Consider the following 24220-nt stretch of genomic DNA (forward strand, 5'->3'; position numbering starts at 1 on the left):
CAGAGGAGCATCCAAAGTTTTGAGCGTGCATCCAAACCAAACAGACTCCAAAAACTTCTGACATTCACCAGTAACTTTTTCTCCAACCTCTGTATCATACAGTATTCACCAACAGAAAGGGGCCTTTAAAATCATCTCAAAATATACTGCTTTCATGGTTACGGGCATTTTACTAGTCTTCTTTTGTGCAAGTATTTGGAGTCACAAGAACACAAACATTCCTGTGGAGGATGCTTGAAGCCTTGGGTAACACTCAAGAATAACAGAGACCTGGTCCCAGGATTAAATAATAAAGCTTTACACTTATTATTCAATTTACCAACACTGCATTCTGGAAGAAATCTTGTTATCTGGGAAACAGTAATAATATCCAGCTCTTACGTGGTGCTCATCAACTTCAGATCTCAAATTGCTTTAAAAAGAAATGATTGTTGCATCTGTTTACAGACCAAAAGCTGAGGTCCAGGGAAGTAAAGTGACTTGCCTGAAGTCAGCCAGCAGGCCAAGGTCAATGTAAGAACTAGAACCCAGGCCTCCTTTGATGCCAAGGCTCTAGCCACTAGACAACACTTGCAGCAATCCACCAACATAACGTGGCAGCATAATGTAAAAATGTGGTCCTGGTCCATTAGGATTATGTTAGTTTTATCCAGGGATCCTGGTTTTCTGTTTTAAAATTTTTTTTCCAATTTTCAGATTACAAAAATTAACCCAAAATCCACATTTTTCTGTGATCAAAATGAAACATCACTATCTATATCTATATATTGGTAGTGTTTCATTTTAATCATGGAAAAATGTGGATTTCAGGTTACTTTTTCAATCTAAAAATTGGGGATTTTTTATCAGAGAAAACCTGGATCCCTGGTTATAGCCTAGCTGTAGGCAGGTGAGGCATGGAGAGCTGAGATTAAGAAGAATGAACAACATTGAACAAATCATGGACCGCTGGAGATTCATTTGGAATCATGGTACCCTACATTGCAGAGACATGAATTGTGGAACGGGTTCAGAGGAGCCTTGCTAGGATGACCAAGGAAAGGAGAGCCTACTTTGAACTTTAGGTTCAATTAGCACAGTTAAACAAAGTCTGAAAGGAGATATTATCTCCCTTTATAAATACACTGGGGCAAGGCATGGGATAAACACCAGGGAGGGAAAAGAGCTAGTTGAGCTAAAAGATAAGGTTGGCACTAGGAGCAAAGGGTATAAATTGCCATAATGGCCATGGAAATTTGAAGTTGGTTTCTACCCAGGAGAGAAGTGAGGTCTGGAACTAGACTTCCAGTAAGGGGTGGGGTGGGGTGGTAAAAAGCCTAAAACTTTTAAGATGGAGCGAGACTAGTTTATGAAAGTTGATATGAAATGTTTGCCAGCTGCATCACAGCACTGGACTTCACAAACCAAGAGGTTCCTATCCCTTCCTATGATGCTAAAATAAATAATGTTCAGAAAATTGTTCAACTCTATTAGGCATATTAGGTTTAGGAGAAGTGAATTATTTCAGAATAAGAAACATCATTAGCAAACATAAGCAAAACCAAAAGCCCACATAGGAACTCAGCATCATAAGAGACTTTCTGTAATTTGCCCAGAGTAAACACCGTGAATCACAACACCTGAGACAGGAATAAAACCAAGAAGTCCTGACTCATTTCTAGATATAACTATGAGAAAGAAAGAAAATTCACCCAAGGTTTTTTAAAAAGGCTCAATAATGGGAGAAAGTGAGCAGGAGAGGTAAGCTAATTTTCTTTAAGACACATAGAAATAATTGGGGAGGAAAAAAGATATGTAAAATGTTATTCTGTTCGTTCATTTTGAAATATAGTTCTTAAGGAAACCTGGATTTGCACTGTGATTAAACCACAGGGGTCTCATCTGCACGAGATGTTGACCATGCAGTCGTTACTGCACAGTCATTTAGTACTTCCATAAACAGGTACTAAAGACTGCAGAGTAACCCGCATTACTGTGCAGTGGCGCCGACACACAGCTTTCTTGTGGCGATGACTGTGCAGTAGCCTGAGACTACTGTGCAGTAGTGGCATGTCACGGGTTCTGCCACGCGACGCTAGTGTGCAGTAGTCTTGGATGAACGTGCAGTCAATGTCTTGTGTAGATGCAGCCAGTGAAGCCTATTTTGGTATGGGAACAAATACGTATGCATCTGGAATTTGCATTCTGATTTAACTATAACAAGGCATTTCTAACTCTGCCTTATAACAAGGCAGTCGTGAACTGAAATTAATTGATCAGCTGCCTCACATTGGCTCAGTTCTGAACCAAGACATTCAGAAAGAGCATCCAGTTCATCAGGATTTCTATTCAATTCCTTTGGAACCTGAGGAACCATTGCAAATATCCAGGCAGTTAAATGTTCTGATGGCGAACGTGCATACCTATCTCCACAGTAATTATTAATGACCTGGAAAACTGCTCTGTAACAGGCTAAAATCCCTCGCTTTGGGCCGGCATTCATTGCACCATGCCCTTAAATCAATCAATTAAGTCGATATGACAACAGACTCTTGCCTCAATATGGTCCACGACCTTCTAATGGCAGCTGCCCATACAGCATGTTAAATGGACCCGAGCAGAAGCAGAGTAGAGCTGGGCCCAGAGCATGGAGAGCTTCCTCTCTCCCCACAGCTTTTCTCTGTACCTAATCCACAGGCTCTGGAATGTAAGAACTTCCACTAAAATATAGCAGTGTAAAAATGAATGCTTTTGTCCTTCCTTTCCAGCCCAAGGGCTGATCACAGGATTACCCCCTTATACCTCAAGGAAAGGACAAAATTCTTAAATATGTAGAACAGGACTCATGTCCTCTTTGCTCCCCCCGCCCACATTTCTCTCTGCCCTACATACCAGCAAAACCATTGCAGTTTTTAACCATGTACAACCTACTTTATGCAGAAGTGGATTTTGTTGCTATTGTAAAGGCCATAGTAACATGGATCAATTTTTTTTTTAAAGAGTGCTTATAGTTAAGCTTGTAAGACCACTTACATGAGTAAATGGCCTAATATTCACTAATAAAAAACATCTATTAATATGAAGGGAATTTTCACAATAATTAGGACAGTTATTTGGGTATGTAAGTAAAGATTTAGCAGCTTAGCTGTTGGCTCTTAGCTTTGAAAATCTGGGCCTGTTAAGTCCTTGCTGTACATAGTGCATTGATGAGGCAAAGTTACATTTAAATAGAATCAGAATTCAAAGCTCTTCAGATGCCCTGGTGGGCAGCAGTTGGTGAAGAGAAACATTCTGTAAGAGCAGAACAAAGTACCTGAAGAAGTTTGATAATGTTCACTATCCATGACTCAACCTGCCCCAACCTTATCAGGGAGATGTTCAACAGGAGGGTGTTCAACCATCAAGCTGAAATGAGAAGATCTCCAGTATAAAATGTGCAATTCATAATGCAAGGTGGAAGGATGAAGTTCACATGTCATTCATTTCATTGCCATTATCTTGTCTTTAGGGTTGTGCAGTAGACTGTTAGGAAGAAGAGGGTGTTAATGCAATAAAACTAAATACAAAGAGAAGGTGAAAGAGAATAACATGCTGATAAAATGAGGACAGTCTATGAAGTTTCATTGTGCTTTATTAGAGAGGTATTAAATTCTGGAAGTGTTCACCTGACTTTTTCCCCCTTGTATCCACAGAGCCATGTGGGACTTGGTAAGCGTCTAGAGGGCCTGAGTGGTTACAGCTGTGTTCATAACAGGTAAGTTTCTATGTGACATCTTGTATTTGAAGTTCTCTATTTTTTGTAGACCATGTCCTCCTTATTGATCTGGGTAATATGGAGCAACCTCCCTGACCAGGATTTGTTTGCAGATGTCCTCTGGACCAAGGAACGGGAATTGCAGGAAGTCACAAACAAGCTTCTTGTGACAAACCCCACACATCAACATGCTGGCCTTGAACAACCATGGCGAGAGTGGTCCCTGCTGAACAGGTTCGGGACAGGCCAAAGCCCCTGCACAGCCAACCTTCACCACTGGGGCCCTAGTGCTCACCCACTGTGCACTTGTGGAGAGATACAAGCAACACCACACAGCACTGAGGTGTATCCCCTCTACAAACTAAGAAGTGGATTAATAACTTTGAACTCAACTAATGAGGATGCTATTGCTTGGCTTTGCAGATCTGCATTTGCTAAATAAATAAATAAAATCTGGGTAATTCAGAAACCATCTGGTCAGACAGACGGAAGGAGAGCTATTAAAATACTGGATCTAACTCCTATTTTGGTCTTTATATGTGCAGCTCAAAGGCCCTGTTGGAAGCCTGAGACAGAAGTACATAATATAGTATTTTAAGTCCAGATACTGTCTTCCTTTTTCTCATCACTCTTGGGAGTGCCAGACCAATGAAGGGATGAATAATGTTTGCTTAGTATCTTAGAAATTTGACTTTTTCCATAATTGCTGAGTCCTCCTTTGGCTAGGGAAGGAGACGGAGGTTCAGGAGAAGCTGCCGAGAATGTCTGAAAGTCCTGAATTAAACTGTAGTCTGTGACCTCTGAGTTCATTAGAAAAGATTTGAAAAGTGCTTTGTATGCTAAAATACTACATACAGATATACTCGAAATACTATTATAGCATCCAAGTAAGGCTTAAGACAAGAGCTGGTTGAACATTTACCAAATGAAACAACTTTGGCCAAATACTGCTGATTCCATTAAACTGAAATTTGTTGCAGTAAACATGTCTATTGTATCAACATTTTTCCAGGAAATTATCAGCATATTTTATTTAGATAAGCTCACAATTAAATATTTTAGAATTTTTTTTATTGTTAAATTTCAGAGTTTCCCTCAGAATGACTATTTAATTTTTAGCAGCCTTGCTTAAGATAAACTATTTTCCAGGAAGCTACTGCTCTTCAGTCTTTGCTGTTTATATGCATCTTCGGTCTTGAAATCAATAAGCTAACATAATATGAGATGTCATAAAGTGCTCACTTTTAATTGTAATTAATATGAATTAAGTAATTAATATGAATTAAGATAATAATAATAACCAAATTTCCACTAGTGTAAAATCTGTGTCCAGTTCTATATTCAATCAAATGCATACCCAGCTTCTGTGGCTGCACAAATAGGAAAGGGAATTAAGTTGATTGATATGCTTAGACAAATGCAGGCAATGCGTGTGGAAAATTGGGAAAGTTAGAAGACACTTGTGAAAATTTGTCTTCTAATGATCATGCCTCTATTTAAAAAGGCTGTATGCAAAATAAACTGGGATTTTTTTTGTAACATGTTTTTTTATAGGCAGAAGTTCTCTAGGCCCAAAGAAAACAGTCATCTAATAGGAAACATCAAAATATAGTTTATGCCTGAACTAGAAATGGGATTAAAATAATTTATTTATCACTGTTGCTCTAATTGTTTTAAAGTCTAGGTCATACATATCCAGATCACTGATATGAAGCCTGAGCTTTTGACTTGTTTTGTTTTTTATGTAACAGCAACAGAGCTGCTAGGAGCCAATTCATTTTTTCTCTCTCTTTTCTCCCCCTCCTTCTTCTATCCCTTTCTTTCACAATTTCTGTCTTGGCTTTTCAGCAGGAGAGGTCTAACAGAGGATTCAGATTCTTCCCTCTAATAGCTAGATGATTTAATTAGCTAAATATTGTATGCTCCTGAAGATTACAGATCATGTTAATAGTACCAGCTGGCTTTTATCGTGTATGTAGCATATACAATAAATTCTAATTCCAGCTTAATTTTGGCGGAAAAAAATCTTTCCTACCCAGTATACTCTATTTTTATGACACACACACACATATGTATGTATGTATGTATTTATACATATATACACACACAGATAACCATGCATACACCATATGTTATATCTAAAGAGTAGGTAGCTCTCCCCAGTGCATCCATGCCACCTTGCCACCCTTTCTCAAACTAGAGTGCAAATTACTCAAGTATTGATTCCCCAGTTCAGTTCACAAATGGTTCTGAATTTAGGCCAAATTCTTTGTTTACCCCATGCCACTTCCATCCTTTGTATCCAGCAAGAAACGGCAGGGTAGGTTTGGGTGGTGAGGAAGCAGGGGGAGTTACCCTCTAAGTTAACATACAGTCCTGAAGTCCCAGAGGCTATCGTTCCGAAATTTGTGATGTTTTGTCTGCTTTGGTGATTTAAGGTTTGTCAGAAAATGTCAGAGAGGCCACGAGGCCAAGGGCTTCCTGATGACTGAGGATTTTCTTTCACATGACCTTCCTGAAGTTGATTTTGGGCTCCAGACAGTGCCGCCTTCAGCTCTGACAGGGGCCGGCTGGCAACAGATTCATGGGGAATCTCTAGGGCATTCTGGCATTTTTAAACTAACTGGAGGCTGTAATACCTCCTAATCATCCAGAATATTATTTCACAAGTAATCGTCTTAGTGGCAGAACGTAAATGCCAGCCTCTTACTTTGTTTTGCAGCTCATTCTCTTACAACAGGCAGTATGCTTTCAAATGTATTAAAAAAATTGAAGGCCTGTCTTGATGTAAATGAATGAATATGTAAGCTGCGCATCTTGAATTTCACAGATGGCATTATATTCAGTTCTTTTAACAGAGAATCCCTAGAATTAAGTACATAAACACACATACACAGATGAGTGTGGCTGATAAAAGGTGGTTAAATAGCTATAGATATATGTGTGTACATTTTCCCCCAGTGCAAGTGGGGAATTTAGTCACGTGGTTTCACATTATTTAGAGGGCTCTCAGGTATTTGTAAAAAAGTATGTGAATCCTGAAGTTACACAAATCTTAGTACAGGTGATTATTCAAATAATAAGTCATAACAAAAAGTGTTTGTTTTTCCATGTCTGCTATTTCGTACTCTTCCCAAAAAAAAAAAAAAAAAAGGTTTAATCATGAGATCAGGCAGTAGAAGCAGCACCAGGTGACTTAATTAGCCAACCGCTCACTACAAACTGCAAAGAGCAAACAATTAGGTGATCCTTTATGGGAGAACCTAGTTGTGGAAACTTACTTGATTAAACTCTTCCAGGAACACAGAAGGACTCACATGCTCATTAACCAGGGATATAAATGCATGGTTTTTGGTGGTGGTTATTTCTATCTCAACAAGATTTGCTCGCACCAATCTCCAAAAAGCTCTCTTAACCTGTTTGTTGGGCATCTTCCTTAATGTGGTCACTAAGTAGGCACCAGGAATGGGCTAGGAAAGGAATAGCTTATCTGACTGGTCCCCTCCTCCAACTTTCCATGCAGAGATATAATAGGATACAAATCACAGCTGTTGGTTTTGCCAAATGAACAAGCTCTTTTTCTCCCCATCTCCAAAGTCTGTACTTGTGTCTCCTGATGAATTCAGTTCTCCTCAAAGTCAGAGTGTTTATGTTTCAGATCTATTCCAGGCAAGGTGACCTCTTATAATTGTCTAACCCAGAAGTCAGTACACATTTTTATCTTAACAGATACTGTTTAGTACAGATGCATGTCATTTCCAACAATGTGCATAAATCACTCAGTCACAGAGTTAACGCACCTTCCCCCCAGATATTCTATTCACTTAGGCATGAAAATATAACAGTGAATTGTAAATTGGTGCAAAAAGAATTAATCTGGGGGCTATGCTGATTTAATGGAGACTCAGAGTAGAAAGGAGGAAAAATCACCTTAATTTACAAATGGTCATGTTTGTATTGGTACAAGCAGTTCTCACTCTATGCTTGGTATTAACTCACAGGGAATTATTTGCCATTTATCATCCTTATAATCTACACTATTGACAGTATTGAAAATTGAAACTGTTGTAACAGTGCTGTGGTCACATACTTGAGAGTCCACTGTAGTTTGCTGGATATAGAGCTCTACATAGAGAGATCTTAACAATTGCTGGACTTCTTAACTTGACCTGATTTATAGGTTCAAGTACCAAAAAAAGCCTCTTCAGAAAACCGTCTGTCTGTCTGTCTGTCTGTCTCTCTCTCTCACACACACACACACACACACACACACACAGTACAGTTCCAACAAGAGCAAATGTATTAAAGAAATTAAATCTCCAATATCATTGATACAAACTTATTTGACCAACACTTTGTTTTCTTGACTTTTCTGTGCCTGTTTTACACCTTTTTTTACTTTACATGCTTCATTTCAGCAAAATCAAGGATGCAAACTTCTTAGAAGTACTTAGTTTCCATGGAAACCTAAGCTGACCTCAACATTATTGTTCTCAAGAGGGAACTGACTTTACTATATGTTCATTCACTGAATTAATGGACTCCTGGTTCTTTTATTAGCAGCCCTCTAACAATGGAAAGAGAGAAATGTTGTAAAAAAGACTCCCAGACAACTGTCCACTCTTTTGTAGAGGGCTTATTGGAATGACGCAAGTCTATTCAAGAAAAGATTATAAAAATCAACTCAAAGCTGCCTCTGCTTGTGGCAGCTAAACATACTTTTATTTCATAAAGATATAACCCACATAACAAGTAAATTGACGCTCTTTAAGAAATAGCAACTCTATGGCAGAGATCATGTTTGAACTGGATTTTAGATATGATAACAGGATATTGTTAGTCTCCTATCGTTTTGTGAAGCATCATGAAGGTCTAGTTAGGTCACTTTCTGGAACTGGCTTGAAAATATTGCTGGATTAATACATTTTATGAACAGGTAGACAATTTTGTGAAAAATCAGGTACATATAAATGCACACAAGAATCACAGCTAAGACATCATTCAATTCACCCTCTGGTCAGTAGGGGCTGCATGAGAGTGCAAAGGCTTTTCTAGCAGCTCATATTTATCTCCAGACATTTGCATTAATGGCTTCCATTTATGGAAGTCTAAGTTTAAAGTCACTGAAATGCTAGGATTTTTTTAGAAGACATACTAACAGTTTCAGTGCATCAATATGTCACGAGAAGCTTTTTTTTCTAAAAAATGTGAATACAAAGTGTCCCGCATTGCACAGGAGTGTGATATGCAATACTGGGAATCCATGGACTTTCTACAGCTTGTGTTAAAATCTGGAAGTCAATCTCCCTCTTGTATATCTAGTATTATGACAGACCCTGCTTAGGCCTCAGGCTGTATGGCTGAGCTAGTAATTGCTCCACAAAAGACAGTTAACAGTTCCCTTGCTCTTCTCTAACTACCTTCCTGACTGCTTATTGAAGTCTGATTTCTTACTCCTCTGGGTCATCATTCATCAGTCCTAGAAATCCCGTTGGGAGAGACCGACGAGACCTTTCCATATCCCTTGTTACCAGGGGCCATTTCTGATGGCCCATGATATAGAAAATGTCTTCACAGCAACCCAGTGGGACAAGCTATGGTTATAATACCCAAATAATCATTTCACAAATTATCATAATTATCAATCAATCATCCTGTTGGAACAATGTGTTTTTAAAGTATCAGATGGTTTCTGTGACCTGTAGCATTTTGTACATCATAATAAACCTGGAGAGATTTATGGACAAGTTCTGGTGAATGTTTGTAGCAACAAAACTTTGTTCATTTTTAATTTTATTAAACTAAAAAGCTTTCCATTACAATATCACTCCTTTTACCTCAGTAGCTCATGCAGCTTTTGATAGTCTTGAGCATGCTAACATTATTTAGAAAAAAATGTAAGTTCAGCTACTTTGGGAAAAAGGTTACTTTTAGTTTATATTTTCTTCCCATCCACACTGTATTAAGAGCGTGTTACATTTTGCAATATAAAAATAAAGTGAACTAAAACAGGACAAAAGAAATTTTGTTTTATAAGATACCAGATTGAATCCAACTCTTTTAAAGCTGATACTATCTCCTACTCCTGTGTAGTACATTCTTGTTAATGGATAAATTCAAGCTCTCCAGAAAGTCAAAGAATAAATTTAAAACCTTTTGCCAAATGTCTATCCTATTGGATTTTGATAAGACGGCTATTGAGCTTTAATAATGTCTTCTATCCATTTTCATCTGGCCCTTAACATGTCTCTTTATTTGTCCCTAAAGCCTCTTCAGCGATGCCTTTTTATTACAAGTCTCTCAGCTTGCTCTCAAGGGAGACAGGGTCGACAAGAGTGATAGATAGATAACTCTATAGATTATCTCCCACAGATGTTTTCTCTCCAGTAGCCCCTTAGGCTATTCCCTCTAAGTAAACAGAAACTAAATAGAGAGTCTGCTGAAGACAGAAGTCCCTGAGGTCTCTTGTCACCACAGTTAGAAAAACAGTGCATCCAAAAGAGGCTGGTTGGGAGTCCTATGCCCTGAGCTCCTCTCAGTATGATTCTCAAATGTTTGTCCGAAGTGACTTTTAAAGTTAAATACATGCAGCTTTACCCTCAGAAATAAAAACATCACAGAACAGACGCTGGCATTCTTTCCTCTCTGAATACTGCACCTGACTTTTTCACCTCCAGCTCAGTTCAAGCAAAAAGATGATGACGGCGATACAAACTGGAGTATTAGATGTGTTACCTGCAGTGGGGAAGTCTGGAAAATTCGGAAGAAAAAAAAGAAAAGATGTGAGCTACCCTTTAAGGGTGGGGAAAAAAGGCAGCAGCAAGGAGATGCCCTTGAAAATGGTTGTGGAAGTATAACATCTGTATCTATGCCTTGGTACTACACACATTCCCGCGTGCATGCAGGCAGTGCACTAACAAAATGTGAACTGCTCCCTGAAGCTAGTCAGGGAAAACCTTGCTCCCTCCCACCCCAAATAAAAGAATCAAACAAATGTTTGGTGTTTACACATATTGCCAGAATATAATTAAAGCTAATATTATGCAAATATATATAAAGCCCAGCAGTTCTGCTTGGCAAGGAGACACACACTCATCAGTCTGAATTATTCTGTGAAAAATATGACTCTCAGAATTGCGCCCAAAACCTAAATGGAACAGATCCTGCTTATCAAAATCCTAGACGACCTGCTTTCTGTGACCCCACAGCCTTCATATGTTAATAGGACACTTCTGCCTCTTGTTCCTACAGAGCCCAGTTATGCAGAGACTGTGCGAAACTGAAAAATACTAGGAAAAAGAAAAGTTTGAGTTAATTTTTATTTTACATTCATTCAAGCAAAGAGCTTTCTTTATTACAGTGTAGAATAGTATCAAATATGTAAACTGCATGAACATTTTGCTGTTTTTTATATGTCTATAAGAAGAGTTGGAAAGTAAAAGTTTTTTTCTCCACTTGGTAATTTAACACCCAAAAAAAGGATGCTGAGGTCAGATTTAAACTGAAAAAAGCTTCATGCATCTCCTTCCCTCTATACTTCATTCCTGTCAGTCCCCCCTTCTCCTCCATAGTCTCTTTTTTCAGATCTTCTTTCTAGTTCACATTTGACTTGTTCCTTTTCCTTTTTTTTTTTTTTTTGGTCCCTGCAACTGCCCCCTGTAGGGCCTGGGATGCAACAGCCATGCAAGTGAGCCACTTCCAAGCACTGGTACCACCCCTTAGATCACAATTCATTTTCTTAATTCGCCTTGGCCCACCCACCACATTTATCTCTGTCCTGATGGATGGCTGGTGAATGAGTCAGCCTCCCTCCCTCCCCCCTACCAGCAGGCCTCCAAAGGAACAGGAATAAAGAGAAGTCAACCTAAAAGTTTGTATCCATTGGGATATGACAATTTAATGATTCAGCAAATTCAAATACTCTAATCTTCCCCCAGTGGGTTTTTGTACCAGACTAAAAAGTACAAAGCAAAGATTACTCCTTTTAAACACATTACCCCACAGATACATGCCCACCCCCCTCCATTCCTTGATGCTACAGAAATTATAAAGGATTATTTTTCATTTTTTTCCTTCTGACTAAAAAGCTGTCTAGCAATAGTCCCTTCACAAGCCATTAAGTTTAGACTTGAACTCTTTACCTTACTGCTTTGACCTTTTCTACCCTGGCTGTAAAACCCTACTGCCCATCCTTCAATAAATTTATCACCTCATAAACTCCCACTACTGCTTCTCTACAATGCATTTAAAAGAAAAAGTCACAATGGCACTCCCTGAGTCAAATATCATAATTGTCCAGTTTTACATTTGCAGCTGGGGAAACATTGAAGAGGCAAGAAATGTTGGGGGGGTGGGGACATGAATTTTGCCACATTTTCTTTGAAATAAACATACTGAAATGTAACTGGATATTTTTTATCATCTGAAGATATCCATTAAATGTCTCCTTGCACCCCTTGCCATTGTGCAAAGCCTTGTTCTCTTTACGTTAATGTGGGGACCTGAAATTAATTTGGGAAATTTTAATTAAAGACTACAAGAAAGAAATAGCTGAGCAGTCCCTGGGCTATGGAGAATTTACTTCCATCTTTGTGATAAGTGGGTTATGATAATAAGAACCTGCCACCTTGTCACCATGTCTGCTCAGACAAAAGGATCCCACTGAGGCACAGACAAACACCAAATGAGTTATGGAGATGAACAAGGTAAAAAGTTCAGCACCACTGAAATAGGTCCTCTTGCAAGGTCACAGGATGGTCAGAAGACATTCCATACAGGGAAGTATAGCGTTTGAAATAAAGTTTTATTTTTCTCAACCTGGAGAGAACAGAATTGTCCATCCTGGGTATAGATGTGTCTCAATATCTGTTTCCAAGCTAATTCTGGAGCCTGCCGATGCTTATTTTTCCATGGCATTGGGCAGAGGCTTCACGACTGATTCCTTTTAACTTTCAGAGCTAAGAAATGGTATTGAAGATGGCCTTAGTGGATGAATGAAAAAGGCAGTTGTCATTTTCCAAATTAAAATATTGCGTAGTTTTTCATATCTCATTTAGAAAAAATTGACCGTTTGTCATGACATAAGGAAGGAATTAAGGCTATCTCATTAGTCTAGTAAGGATATGTTAATCCTCTGAAAGGCGCCCTGATAGATTATAATCAAATGCAACTTGTTACCTTGATAATACTGTTAACCAAGACCACAAGCAGAAACAATGCCCATTTTAGCGTGTTTGAAAATAGTCCTAACCTATATAGTAGAACGTCAACTGAAACATGCGGTGTTAGACAGACAGAGGCACTAGTTAGTAAACAGCCTAACAGGATAGAGATTTATAGAAATGGTAGCACAGCCAGGCTATGCTGGGATCATGATTCTCCCTGGTCTAGTTAAAAGAATAATTGTCTCTGAAAAGGTATATTATAATTCATAAAGTTCACTGAGTATCACAAAGTGATGCCAAGCATATGTCCAGTGAAATTCTTATTCATTCATGCCAACTCCCTTTGATTTCACACAACTAACATTAATGGTGAGGTCACCTCTAATGATTTCACAATTGTAAGACAAATATTCTTCTGTGGGGTTCCTAGGTCTAGACTCTTACTTGCCTATAAGTCCAGCTGTAACTAAGAACATTCAAAGAGGTACCTTTTCCTCTTTTGTAAGCACTACATTCACAAATCACATAAAAAATATCCTGTTGAATGTAGGGGTACAATTCTACTTCCAGGGAAAACAGCAGCAAGTAGTGAAAACCATTCAGTGCATGCATTTTGATATAGGCCTTTATAAAAATTATTTGCAAATGAAAATGGTCACGATCCTTTAAGCCACGCACTAAATACAACTTGCATCAGGTTAAACCTTTCCCTACCTTTTTTATACTGCCCTCTTGGGATGCTCCCTCAGGATCAGTCAGCATTTGCTGTGAAAAGAGAAAAAAATGCACAAACTAAGTAAATTTGCAGGTAACAGGAAAATTAATAGAGATGAAAGTCCAGAGCTCTCAAATCCAACAAACCAGATAAATGATCCAAAATTACATAGAATATATATACACCAATACTACCGCTATCATACTATACACACTGAACTTTACCTACCATTTTGGTTTGGGACTCCTTTTCTACAATTCAAACAATCCAAAGTTGATGAGTAGTTTACACTGCAGCATGAAGCCCCGGTCACCCAAAGCATGTAAACCTATATTTACATCCTTAAGTTTAAACGTGTGCAAATCCCACTGAAGTTAATAACTAACGAGGGAACTATTAGGAAAATTCTGCTTGTTCAGAATATATCTGGCTAGTGCCAAGAATCCACTAGTATCTGAGATTCTAAGCTGTGTCATTTTAATAAAAAAGTTTTGTGGGGTTTTTTTAACTTTTATTTTCACCTCTCTGCACACCAGTGACAACCAGGGGCCAAAAGAAATCTTCCCACCATTTGGTTTCTGTGGCTTAATATCCACAGAGTGATTAACCACAAGTTAGTTCAGGTAGGTCAGGCACCAAAATTGCATATAATACTCTACAGAACCATCATGATAGACATACTGTAGAAGAGCTTGGTTCTACTGCACAGCACCCAACTAACAAAGTTTTAAAGAAGTTTCAGGCTAAGTACAGACAGTCAAAAAGCCTGAGTCTGAATCAATTCAATCTTTACAGGTTAGTCCAAGCTGTGTAGATTAAACTGATAAGCAAGTGAACAGACATTCATCTTAATTCTGGAAATGTAGCCACATGCTGGCAGTGGCTCAGGCCAGAAGCTGGGGGATGCTGGAGCATGCCTCCTGCTTTGCTGGAGCAGACAACTTGGGCCAAGCTTAGCCCACCCACCCTGCTAGGGAAGGTTTTCAGGGGAGGTGCAAAGCATCCTTGGATGCTGGGAGACTGGGAGTTAACTTGAATCTAGAAGGTATCTGGGACAGAAGTTCAATAAACTGATTTAAACTAAATTAATTAAGTCTGATACTACATCCACTCAGGTTTATTCTTAAACTGGTTTCAGCCATTTTGAAAAACGGTTTATGTGCACTAAACTTCTGTTGTGTTACAGGTCTGAACTAGTTTACGATCCTTTATACCAGTTTATGTGTAACTTCTGTCCCTAGCCTCATTGGCTTCTATGGGAGCACTGAGGGTATTTTTTTCATGTGTTCCTCACGCAACACTGGGTGCTTTTAATTAGCGCTAATTAAAAGTGCCCAGTGTTGTATTGGAACCAGGTATGTCAGTGGTGCCACGTGCATCTGCACTAAGAAAATGGTGGCAGTGCGCTCTGAACTAAAGCACCCTGTACATGCTTTAGTTCAAAGTGCACCACCACCATTTTTTCAGTGCTGATGCGTGCTGCTGATACATGTGACATGCGAGCCTACCAGCACATGTCAATTTACGTGCTTGAGCAGACTCAATTAAATTTCCAGCACATGGGAGCAGACTCCCTGCATGTGGGTAAGTGCTCTCATACATTTAAAATTTGATATATGTTTTAGTGATGGATTGGGGCTAATGTACTCAAAGCCCAGTCACCCTGGGCCCTAAATGCAGTGTTAGAGCCCCCTTTGGCCATCAATTATCAAAAATAAAATGACACATTTTAAAGAGCCATTTTCCATTTTTTCCTACTTGAAAAGAAAAAGAAATGGCCCAATCCTTGGCCAGGGAAAGTTGGCTTATCTCTGAAAAAGTCAACAAAGCAATGTTAATGCCACATGAGGATTTGGCCCCAAATCACCATGTTACTGTGACCCCGTCCAGGTGAGACTCACCAACTCACTAAATTAAAAAATGTGGGCAAACATGTTTGAGCTCAGCTGTAACAACATGCTGTATTTTAAATACTGAGAATCCTAACCCATTCTTTATTTTATGCTGTTTTTAATAGATACTGAAACTGTGGTTTAGAAAGTAGCTAAAAGCAAACAAGAGTAGGAGGTGAATGCCAGAGCAATAACGACAATATATATATATTTTAAATGAAGAGAAAGCAGCATGGAATGCAAAAAGCTAAAGTTTGTCATGTTACTACTGCAAGGAGATGCCATTAAGCTGTTGGGAAAGACCTCATTTTTCAAGGTTCTGAGCACTCACACGTCCCATTAATGCTACTGGGGACTAAGGGGCCTCAGCAGCCTTTGGGAAGCACACCACTAAATTGTATTTCCGTTTGATCACTGGTACTATAGTCTAAATACAATACACAAGGGATGTGCAAAACAGGCCCTATTCAATTCAGATTCGGCCCGAATCAGGGACAGTGATTCGATTAGTTGATTCGAATCACTGTCTCTGATTCGATTTGGCCAAATCCAAATCTGAAAATTCAATGCTGATTCAGAAAATAAGCAATTCAGACATAGACACAGCTTTAAATGTTTTTTCTACATACCTCGAGGTACCAGGTGTGCCTTGTGAACGCTGCAGTGCTGGGGTGCATGGAGCATCCCACAGGAGCGTGGGGGGGGGCCCTTCACATGCTCAGCAATGAACCCAGAAGTGGACCGGGAGTGGGGGGATGTGGTCCCCCTGCCGTTCTGTGGCTCACTCCATGCACCCCAGCATCACAGCACTCACGAACCCCTGCTACCTAGAGGTATGTAAAAAAACCATTTAAAGCTGTCTCTATGTCTGAATCACTGAATCTTTCCAAATCTCTCCAATTTGGAGAGATTAAAGGGTCCTCTGCTTTGATTCGGATTCAGAGATTCAGCCACTGAATCTAGCTGAATCTAATCAGGGACCGAAGCTTCGCACAGCCCTACAATACACCTATGGTAGGAGCACTGATTTGCATTTGGGACACATTGATAACATCAAGTGAAGAAGCTCAATATTAACTATGGACACTTAGGGCTTTGCAGTTCCTCAGTCTATGGCAGGGAACTTCCTGGACTTCGGCAGACTCCCTTAATTACTCCTAGTTCCTCCAGAACAGTCTGGGTAGGCGTCAGGAGGCCAGGTAGTACCTTTTGTTTTGCAAAGGTTATGCAGAAAGATATACTGGCCTTTCCAAAATGTTTATGTAGGGAGGTGGGATGGGGGAGGGAGAGGGGAAGAAGGAGGGGGTCAGAATTTCCTTTCTGCAGGAAATTTCTAGTTTTCCTCATGGTTTGGAGTTTCTCAGGAAATACTGACCAGTTCTAGTTACAAGACTTCCTTTGTCTAAGCTGCGCAACCACTTAGGGATAGGCCATGTCAACTCACTAAACGTTCACTCCAAGAGTGGACCTTGATGTATGCGCTACAGGGAAACAAACAAAAAATAAGACATTCAATAAGAGGGGGGAAAAAGAAAGCCTCATAAGTGATGTTTATTAATAAGAATAACAAAAACACTTTGAAAAGCTATCCATTAGGTAATTCTAGCTCAGGCTGCACTTTGTCTCACGTGAATGCCATAATACTAAGTGTAAGGCTTGACATGCTCAGTGGGCTTGGATTCTGCCATTAACACAGATGTTCTTAAATGTACTCAAAATTTACACCATATGCTCCTTCTTTCAACTGATATGTTGTTTTTAGCCAAAAGAAAGACAACATGTCAGCAGCAGCCATGTCAGTGAAACTTTTGTTTTAGGAATCTGGTGGGAAGTATCTCCTCCAATTGTTGATGAACCTCTTTGGATTTCATTCCCTGGATTCAGAGAACTGGTGGCAGCAGAATCCCTGACTGTTACATTAGTTAGGGATGTGCTATAATTTTTGCAAAGCCTCCCGAATGTATACTAAACATGTCAAGTAACACCATGTGATTCTTTTTGAAAAACAGTTTACAAGCTGGCATTCTCCAGCTGCAGTTAACCCTAATTTGATTACATTACCGAGACAGATCACAATGAGCTTATGTAAATAGTAATGTTATCCATTCATTCCGTGAGCTCAGATAAACTGTCATTTAAAAAAAAAATAGGCATGGTTTGATGGGCTCAGCAAGCTCTGAGGTGAAAAAGTTATTTGATAGGCCAAGCCCTACTCTATAATGTCACTGGGAATCCTGGCTTTATTGAAATTAGGCCAGATTTACACGACTGTAATTGAGAGTAGAATTTGTTCAAAAGAGGAGAATAGAGTTGGCATGCAGCGAATCATGCTTCCTCTCAATTATTTTTCTTTATCATCATCACTGGCTCTTAGCTAACGGAGACACTGATAAACAAAAGCATCACATTTCAACACTGCAGAAGTCAATGTGACTTAAGCATATGCTTACAGTTAAGCATGTAAGTTTTCTTGGACTGAATCCTAAGCAGCTGCTTGCTGTTGTTACCTAAATTACAAAAAAAAAAAAAAAAAAAATCACCACAGCAACTTACACGTACTAGATATAGTGTTCTTCACAACAATGTACAAAGGCACTGTATGCTTGACTACATTAGCCATAATACTACTACTTCACTTTTATGTGGCACATGCCTTTCATCAAAGGCAGCATAGTCGCATGCTAAAGAAAGGACAGAACCCTTGCTGACAGATAAAATAGGAATCTTCTAAATACTTTTCGACTGCAGGTGTCAGGAACATCAGCAAAGCAAACGTTTTGAAAATGCAGTGACAAACCAACCCCCACATCCTACATCCTTAAGCTGCCGAACAGAATCCTGGGCCCATGACAGCATTTCAGTCATGTTGGATCCTACACGGGCAGACAGCTCCATGGTGGAAGAGCATCATGTAGGCTCTGGTCAATTAAGTTCTAGTGTTGTTCCTATTTAATGGAGAGCCTGGCCCAATACTGGGTAATTCTCAGGAGAGGGATTATCTCTTACAACCAGTCAATCAACAAACACGTGATCATTTTGTTACAGTTATTTTAAAACTAACAACCATCTGCTGTATTAGTGAGAAAGGTCATGTCGGGGAAGGCATCTCCATTGTAGACTAGAGCAGAAATGTACCCTGGCATGGGATATTGTAGAATCATAGAAAATTAAGGTTGGAAGAGATGCCAGGTTAGCCATCTAGTCCAACCTCCTGCTCGAAGCAGGACCAGCCCCGACTAGATCATCCCAGGCAAGGCTTTGTCTAGCCAGGTCTTAAACACCTCCAAGGATGGAGCTTCCACCACCACTCTCGGTAACTTGTTCCAGTGCTTTACTACCTTCCTAGTGAGACAGTTTTTCCTAATATCCAGCCTAAACTTCCCTAGCTGCAACTTGAGCCCATTGCTCCTTGATCAGTAATCTACTACCACTAAGAACAGTCCAGCTCCATCCTCCTTGGACCCCCTTCAGGTAGTTGAGGGCTGCTATTAAACTCGCTCAGTCTTCTCTTTTCCAGACTAAATATGCCCAGTTCCCACAGCCTCTCCTTTGTAAGTCATGTGCCCCAGCCCCCTAACCATTTTTGTTGCCCTCCATTGGACTCTCTCCAATTCGTCCATGTCCTTTCTGTAGTGGGGGGCCCAAAACTGGACACAGTATTCCAGATGTGACTTCACCAGTGCTGAATGGAGGGAAATAATCATTTCCCTCAATCTGCTGGTAACACTTCTACCAATGCAGCCAGTATGTCGTTAGCCTTCTTGGCAACAAGGGCATGCTGCTGGCTCATATTCAGCTTAATTTCCACTGTTAAGAGAACCCTCAGGTCCCTTTCTGCAGAGCTACTGCTTAGCCAGTGGGTCTTCAACCTGTACTGGTGCATGGGATTTTTCCATCCTAAGTGAAGGATTTTATACTTCTTGTTATTGAAGCACATGGGATTTCTTTTGGTTGAACCTCCTTTCTTTCGGTCTCTCTGAATCTTAGCCCCACCCTCCAGCATATCTACTACTCCTTTCAGCTTGATGTCATCTGCAAACTTGCTGAGGGTGCACTCTATCCCATCTGCTGCATCATCGATGAAGATATGGAACAAAACTGGCTGCAGGACTGACCCCTGGGACACTTCACTTGATAGCTGCTGCCAACTAGACATTGAGCCATTCATTATTACCCTCTAAGCCTGATGCTCCAGTCAGTTTTCTATCCACCTTACAGTCCATTCATCCAACCCATATTTTTTTAGCTTGCTTGTGAGAATGTTGTGGGAGACCATTTCAAAAGCCTTGCTAAAGTCAAGGTATATCTCATCCACTGGTCTCCGCACATCCGCAGAGTCACTCATCTCATTGCAGAAAGCAATTAGGTTGGTCAGATATGACTTTCTCTTGGTAGATCCATGCTGACTGTTCCTAACCACCTTCTTCTTCTCCAGGTGCTTAGAAATGGATTCCTTAAGGACCTGCCCCATGATTTTTTCCAGGGACTGAGGTGAGGATGACTGGTGTGTAGCAGGGCTGTGTGAAATGGCAGCGTTCCATTTCGACCAGCATTTTGATGTTTCAATGGAACAACATTTCCTTTAAAATTTTGTTTCGATTCGAAACAGATGTTCCATCCCATTTCGTCGAAACAGTTTTGATGCTGTTTCACCGTTTCGCCCATAGGCTATAATGGGGAAGGTTGAAACAGCCTATATCGTTGTCTTTTCTGGCCTGATTTAAATGAAACTTGCAGAAATGGTAGCCCCTTCTGGGGGCATGAAGCCTGACAAGCTTCAAGGAGATAGGTGTAGAGGGTATGGAGAACCTGCACCCAAAATCTTGAAAGCACAACTCACGTCACGTGTATGTGTTAAGCTACAGCGGGATCAAAACTGCAGGCATGCTAACCCCTGCTGAGGCCACAAAACCTGCCAAGTTTCAAGGAGATAGGTGTGGGGGCTTGGGGGAAACTGTACCTCAAGCTGCAGACAAGCAAAGCTCGTGACATGGGTGACACTGCATGTGTTAAGGCGCAGCAGGTTGAAAGCTGAAGGCTTTCCTCATCTGGCTTGCCATGCAAGTCTCTGATCATATGGGTAGCTCTTCTCTGGACTCTCTCAAGCTTTACCATGTCCTTGTTGAAGTGCGGAGCCCAGAACTGGACACAGTACTCCAGCTGTGCTCTCACCAATGCCAAGTAGAGCTGAGTAGAGCAGGAGAATCACTTGTTTGCAATGGTTTTGCTGGTTGTTCTGCAGATGCATCAATTGATGCATGCCAGGATATTGTTGGCCCTCCTGGCTACAGCATTGCATTGCTGGCTCATGTTCACACTGTGGTCAACTATTACCCCCAGGTCTGTGGTGGCAAGTGATGGGGGACCTTCAATCCTGTTGCCTAATCAGAGGCAGCAGTTGCACAAGCACCCATGTCATAGCGAAACATTTCAACCTGCCTCATTTTGTTTCGAGGCTGTTTCAACAATATGTTTCCTTTTGATTTTGCTGTTTCGACCTTGAAATGAGTCGAAACAAAGCCAGCAGTGAAATTTCGCACATCCCTTCTTCGTGTTTTTAAAGATGGGCACTATATTTTCTCTTTTCCAATCATCCAGGACCTCTCCTGATCACCATGAGTTTTCAAAGATAATGGCCAGGAGCTCTGCAATCATATCAGCCAACTCCTTCAGCACCCATCTGCACTGGGTAATGTACCCCGGCCAAAGCAGGACACCATTCTGCAACCTAGGGGAATGGCCTGGCCTAACTGGCACTAGCTGGAGAATGGGCGTGGCTGAGCGTTCCTCCCATTTGGTGGTGAGGCTGTTTGTGCTGCCCTGCACCAGAAAAAAGGCTCAGAGATGTGTATTCTGGCCGAGCTCTCTCCTTGCCCTGAATATGGCTTAGAGAGCAGAGCTGCTAAGGTATACCACTTCTTATGATATAACTTGTTTGAATGACTCTTCTGGGGCTTGATCCAGCAAGGTGCTGATTGCTCTGGCCCTGATCCAGCCCTAAGCCCTTAAGCATGGGAAGCATCCTATAGAAATGAATAGGCTACTTATGTGTTCAAGTGACTAGCTGGATTTGAGCCGAGTACTAAGCACCTCACAGAATATGGCCCTCAATTATAACCCATCTCAGTGACATACTAAACATTCCCTACGCATGACCTCTTGCCCTGTGCTTCATATCCTTCATGCTCACAGAGAAAGTGCCATCACTCAGGGCACTCCCTTTGTTGCAGCTGCTGGCAATGTATGTGTGTGCATGTGCACTCGTGCACGTGCATGCATGTAATTTTTCATGTGTCTTTATTCTTCTGCACAAGAATTAAATTTCTTTGCAACACCATCCATCTGAGTTGTGCCATGCATAGTATTTTAATGCAGAGAAAAGGAACGTCATAACTTTATGTTTCTTTCTAGTATTAGAAGATGCTTTCATTTATTGTTTGGCCAACAGCAAAAGCCATCCGCCTGAAGTCTGGTATTTGCTAGTGCATAAGAGGGGAGGAGATTATAATATATCTGCACCATTCTGGACTTCCGGGCTACTGCTCTGCCATGCAGTAAGGTTACTCAAGAGTTTTATGGCAGGAGAAGAGCCCAATCTTCTTTTCATAAGTACTATCTTTGTACTAAAAGAAATGGTCCCAGTACTCACCTGGGCTGCTGACACAATTGGGCAGTTCTGATTCCAACTAGTAGAGGGCTGTGAGACTGCTGATTTATAACCATGAGTCAGTTCATTAGTGATAAAATATTATTTCATCCTTTGTTGACCTAAGATCTTCTACAGTGTTCCAATCTCTTGGCTTTAAATCACACTAAATCTGCTTATTTTCTGAAGTACTATATTACTTAGTTTAACCCTGTGGCCCCAGCAATGTATGGCTTGCTGATTTCTGGCAATGGGATTTAGTGTTGCAAGATCCTGATTTTCAGATCACCATAAGCAGAATCCATAGCTTTTATTAAGCACTGAAGTTAAAATGGTCCAGTATTTTAGCAGCCTGGTTGGATTTGGCATCAAAGCCGCTATGATTTTAAGAACATCGCCTCGCAGCTTTTATACAGTTATGTCTCAATACAGGATTCTTAGATATATTCCGAAGACATTTTAGAGGTGTTAGCTTGTGGAACGGATTGATTCTCTAAAAAGCCGATTTGCATAGGAAGTAAATTTTCTGGTTTTTGTCTTAGCTTCAATCTAAGAAGATTTTTCCAGAAGGCTTGAAACCAGTAGTTTGAAACGTCTGAAAAACAGGAGTCTCCAAGAAGATACTGTATACTGCTGGCCACTGTGAGATGCTTTCCCCCCCCAGCAAAGTAGACTTAGCATACTCTTGCTTACTTACTGGTCCTACTGGTTCCAACTTGTTTGTAATTCCTGCTTTTTCATTGCAACTCAGGGTACAAATACCCATTAACAAACAGAAGATCAGATGTGGTGGGACATGTCCCACCACAGCTAAGCCACTTTTGGGGGCAAAACACCTCGCCTGCTGTCTTACATGGGGCAAGAGCCTCATGTGGGACAAAGTGTGGTGTATTCCTCTTGCCTGGTGGGGGGGTCCCTGCATTTCTTGCTGCACTGTGCCTCTTTGTTAGGACCAGCACACGTCCTGTGCCAATCTGTGCCCCTCACATGCAGGCATGAGCCTCCAAAGGTCCCAGTATGGGCGAGCACAGAGGCGCAGGAGTTGGGGAATCCCTGGTGCTACTGCCTCCACACCACGGCCAGTGCTGACCTGTGCCCCGGCATGAAGCACAGGGTGGCATGGGAACCCGCGCAGGTCCCAATGTGGAGATACAAGACTCGAGAAATTCCACAGCTTCCATGCCACCCCACACCACCTTTACAGGGCCCATGCCAACCTGTGCTCTGGAAAGCAGAGCAGGTGTTCAGAGGGCTTGAGGAGCCCAATTCTGCCCAGGAATCAGATCAGGATTGGGCCCTCAAGCCCCAGAGCAGGTGGCTGGAGAGCACAGGCAGTTCCAGGCTGCCTGCACTCCCCCACAAGCAAGGAGACATCTATCACAATAAAGCAAGACAAAATTATTACTATCTTCAGTCACAGCCACAAACTTGGGCATTTGTGGTGCTACAAAAGGTAGGAACATTTATCTATTTTCACTTTGTGCCACCATAAAAACTTTCACGGTGGTGCAAAGGCAACCACTATTTCAATCCTCAGAGTCAAAAGCCAGAGAGGGCTTTCAGAAACTCACAAGGGGTCCTTTTTATTTTCACTTTCAATATAATACTAAACAAGTGATAGAATGAATTACTCTGCCCCAAAGACAAGGGTGGGGAGGGAGGAAGCCTGACTTCTGTCCTTATTAGGCCTGTGCAAAGCAGCTAGTATTTGCTTCAGATTCAGATTTAGCTGATTCAGGGGACAGCGATTCGAATCACTGTCCTGAATCGATTCAGCTGAATGTGATTCAGAGATTTGGCTGCTGCCAAATCTCCGAATCACACAGGCCCCATCCTCCGCCCACTCTCCCAGGCCCAGCAATGGCTGCCCTGCCTGCCTCAGCTCCCGGCACTTCGAAAAAAAAGCCCTGACTCACTGGGTGGTGCTGGGTGGGAAGCAATCTTTCCAGCCCCACACTGCCCCATGCTGTATGGGGGGGCTCTTTCACAAGTCCCCAACCCCACCACACTCTCCCAGCCTCCCCTTTGGCTGCCCTGCCTGCCCCAGGTCCAGCCCTTTAAAACAAACAA

General features: G+C 41.1%; 1 protein-coding gene across 3 annotated transcripts in view; it reads right to left on the reverse strand.

The window, feature by feature from the left end:
• Positions 1 to 24220, reverse strand: part of PRDM16 (PR/SET domain 16) — a 459646-nt gene that overhangs the window by 208549 nt on the left and 226877 nt on the right. For all 3 annotated transcript variants that reach the window (XM_019541250.1, XM_019541249.1, XM_019541251.1), the window contains exon 3: positions 13612 to 13662. In XM_019541250.1, the coding sequence (XP_019396795.1) occupies positions 13612 to 13662 (51 nt within the window). The remainder of the gene's footprint in view (positions 1 to 13611; positions 13663 to 24220) is intronic.

This window comes from Crocodylus porosus, unplaced genomic scaffold (assembly GCF_001723895.1).
Source record: "Crocodylus porosus isolate Cpor-Errol unplaced genomic scaffold, CroPor_comp1, whole genome shotgun sequence".
NCBI classification, from domain to species: Eukaryota; Metazoa; Chordata; order Crocodylia; family Crocodylidae; genus Crocodylus; species Crocodylus porosus.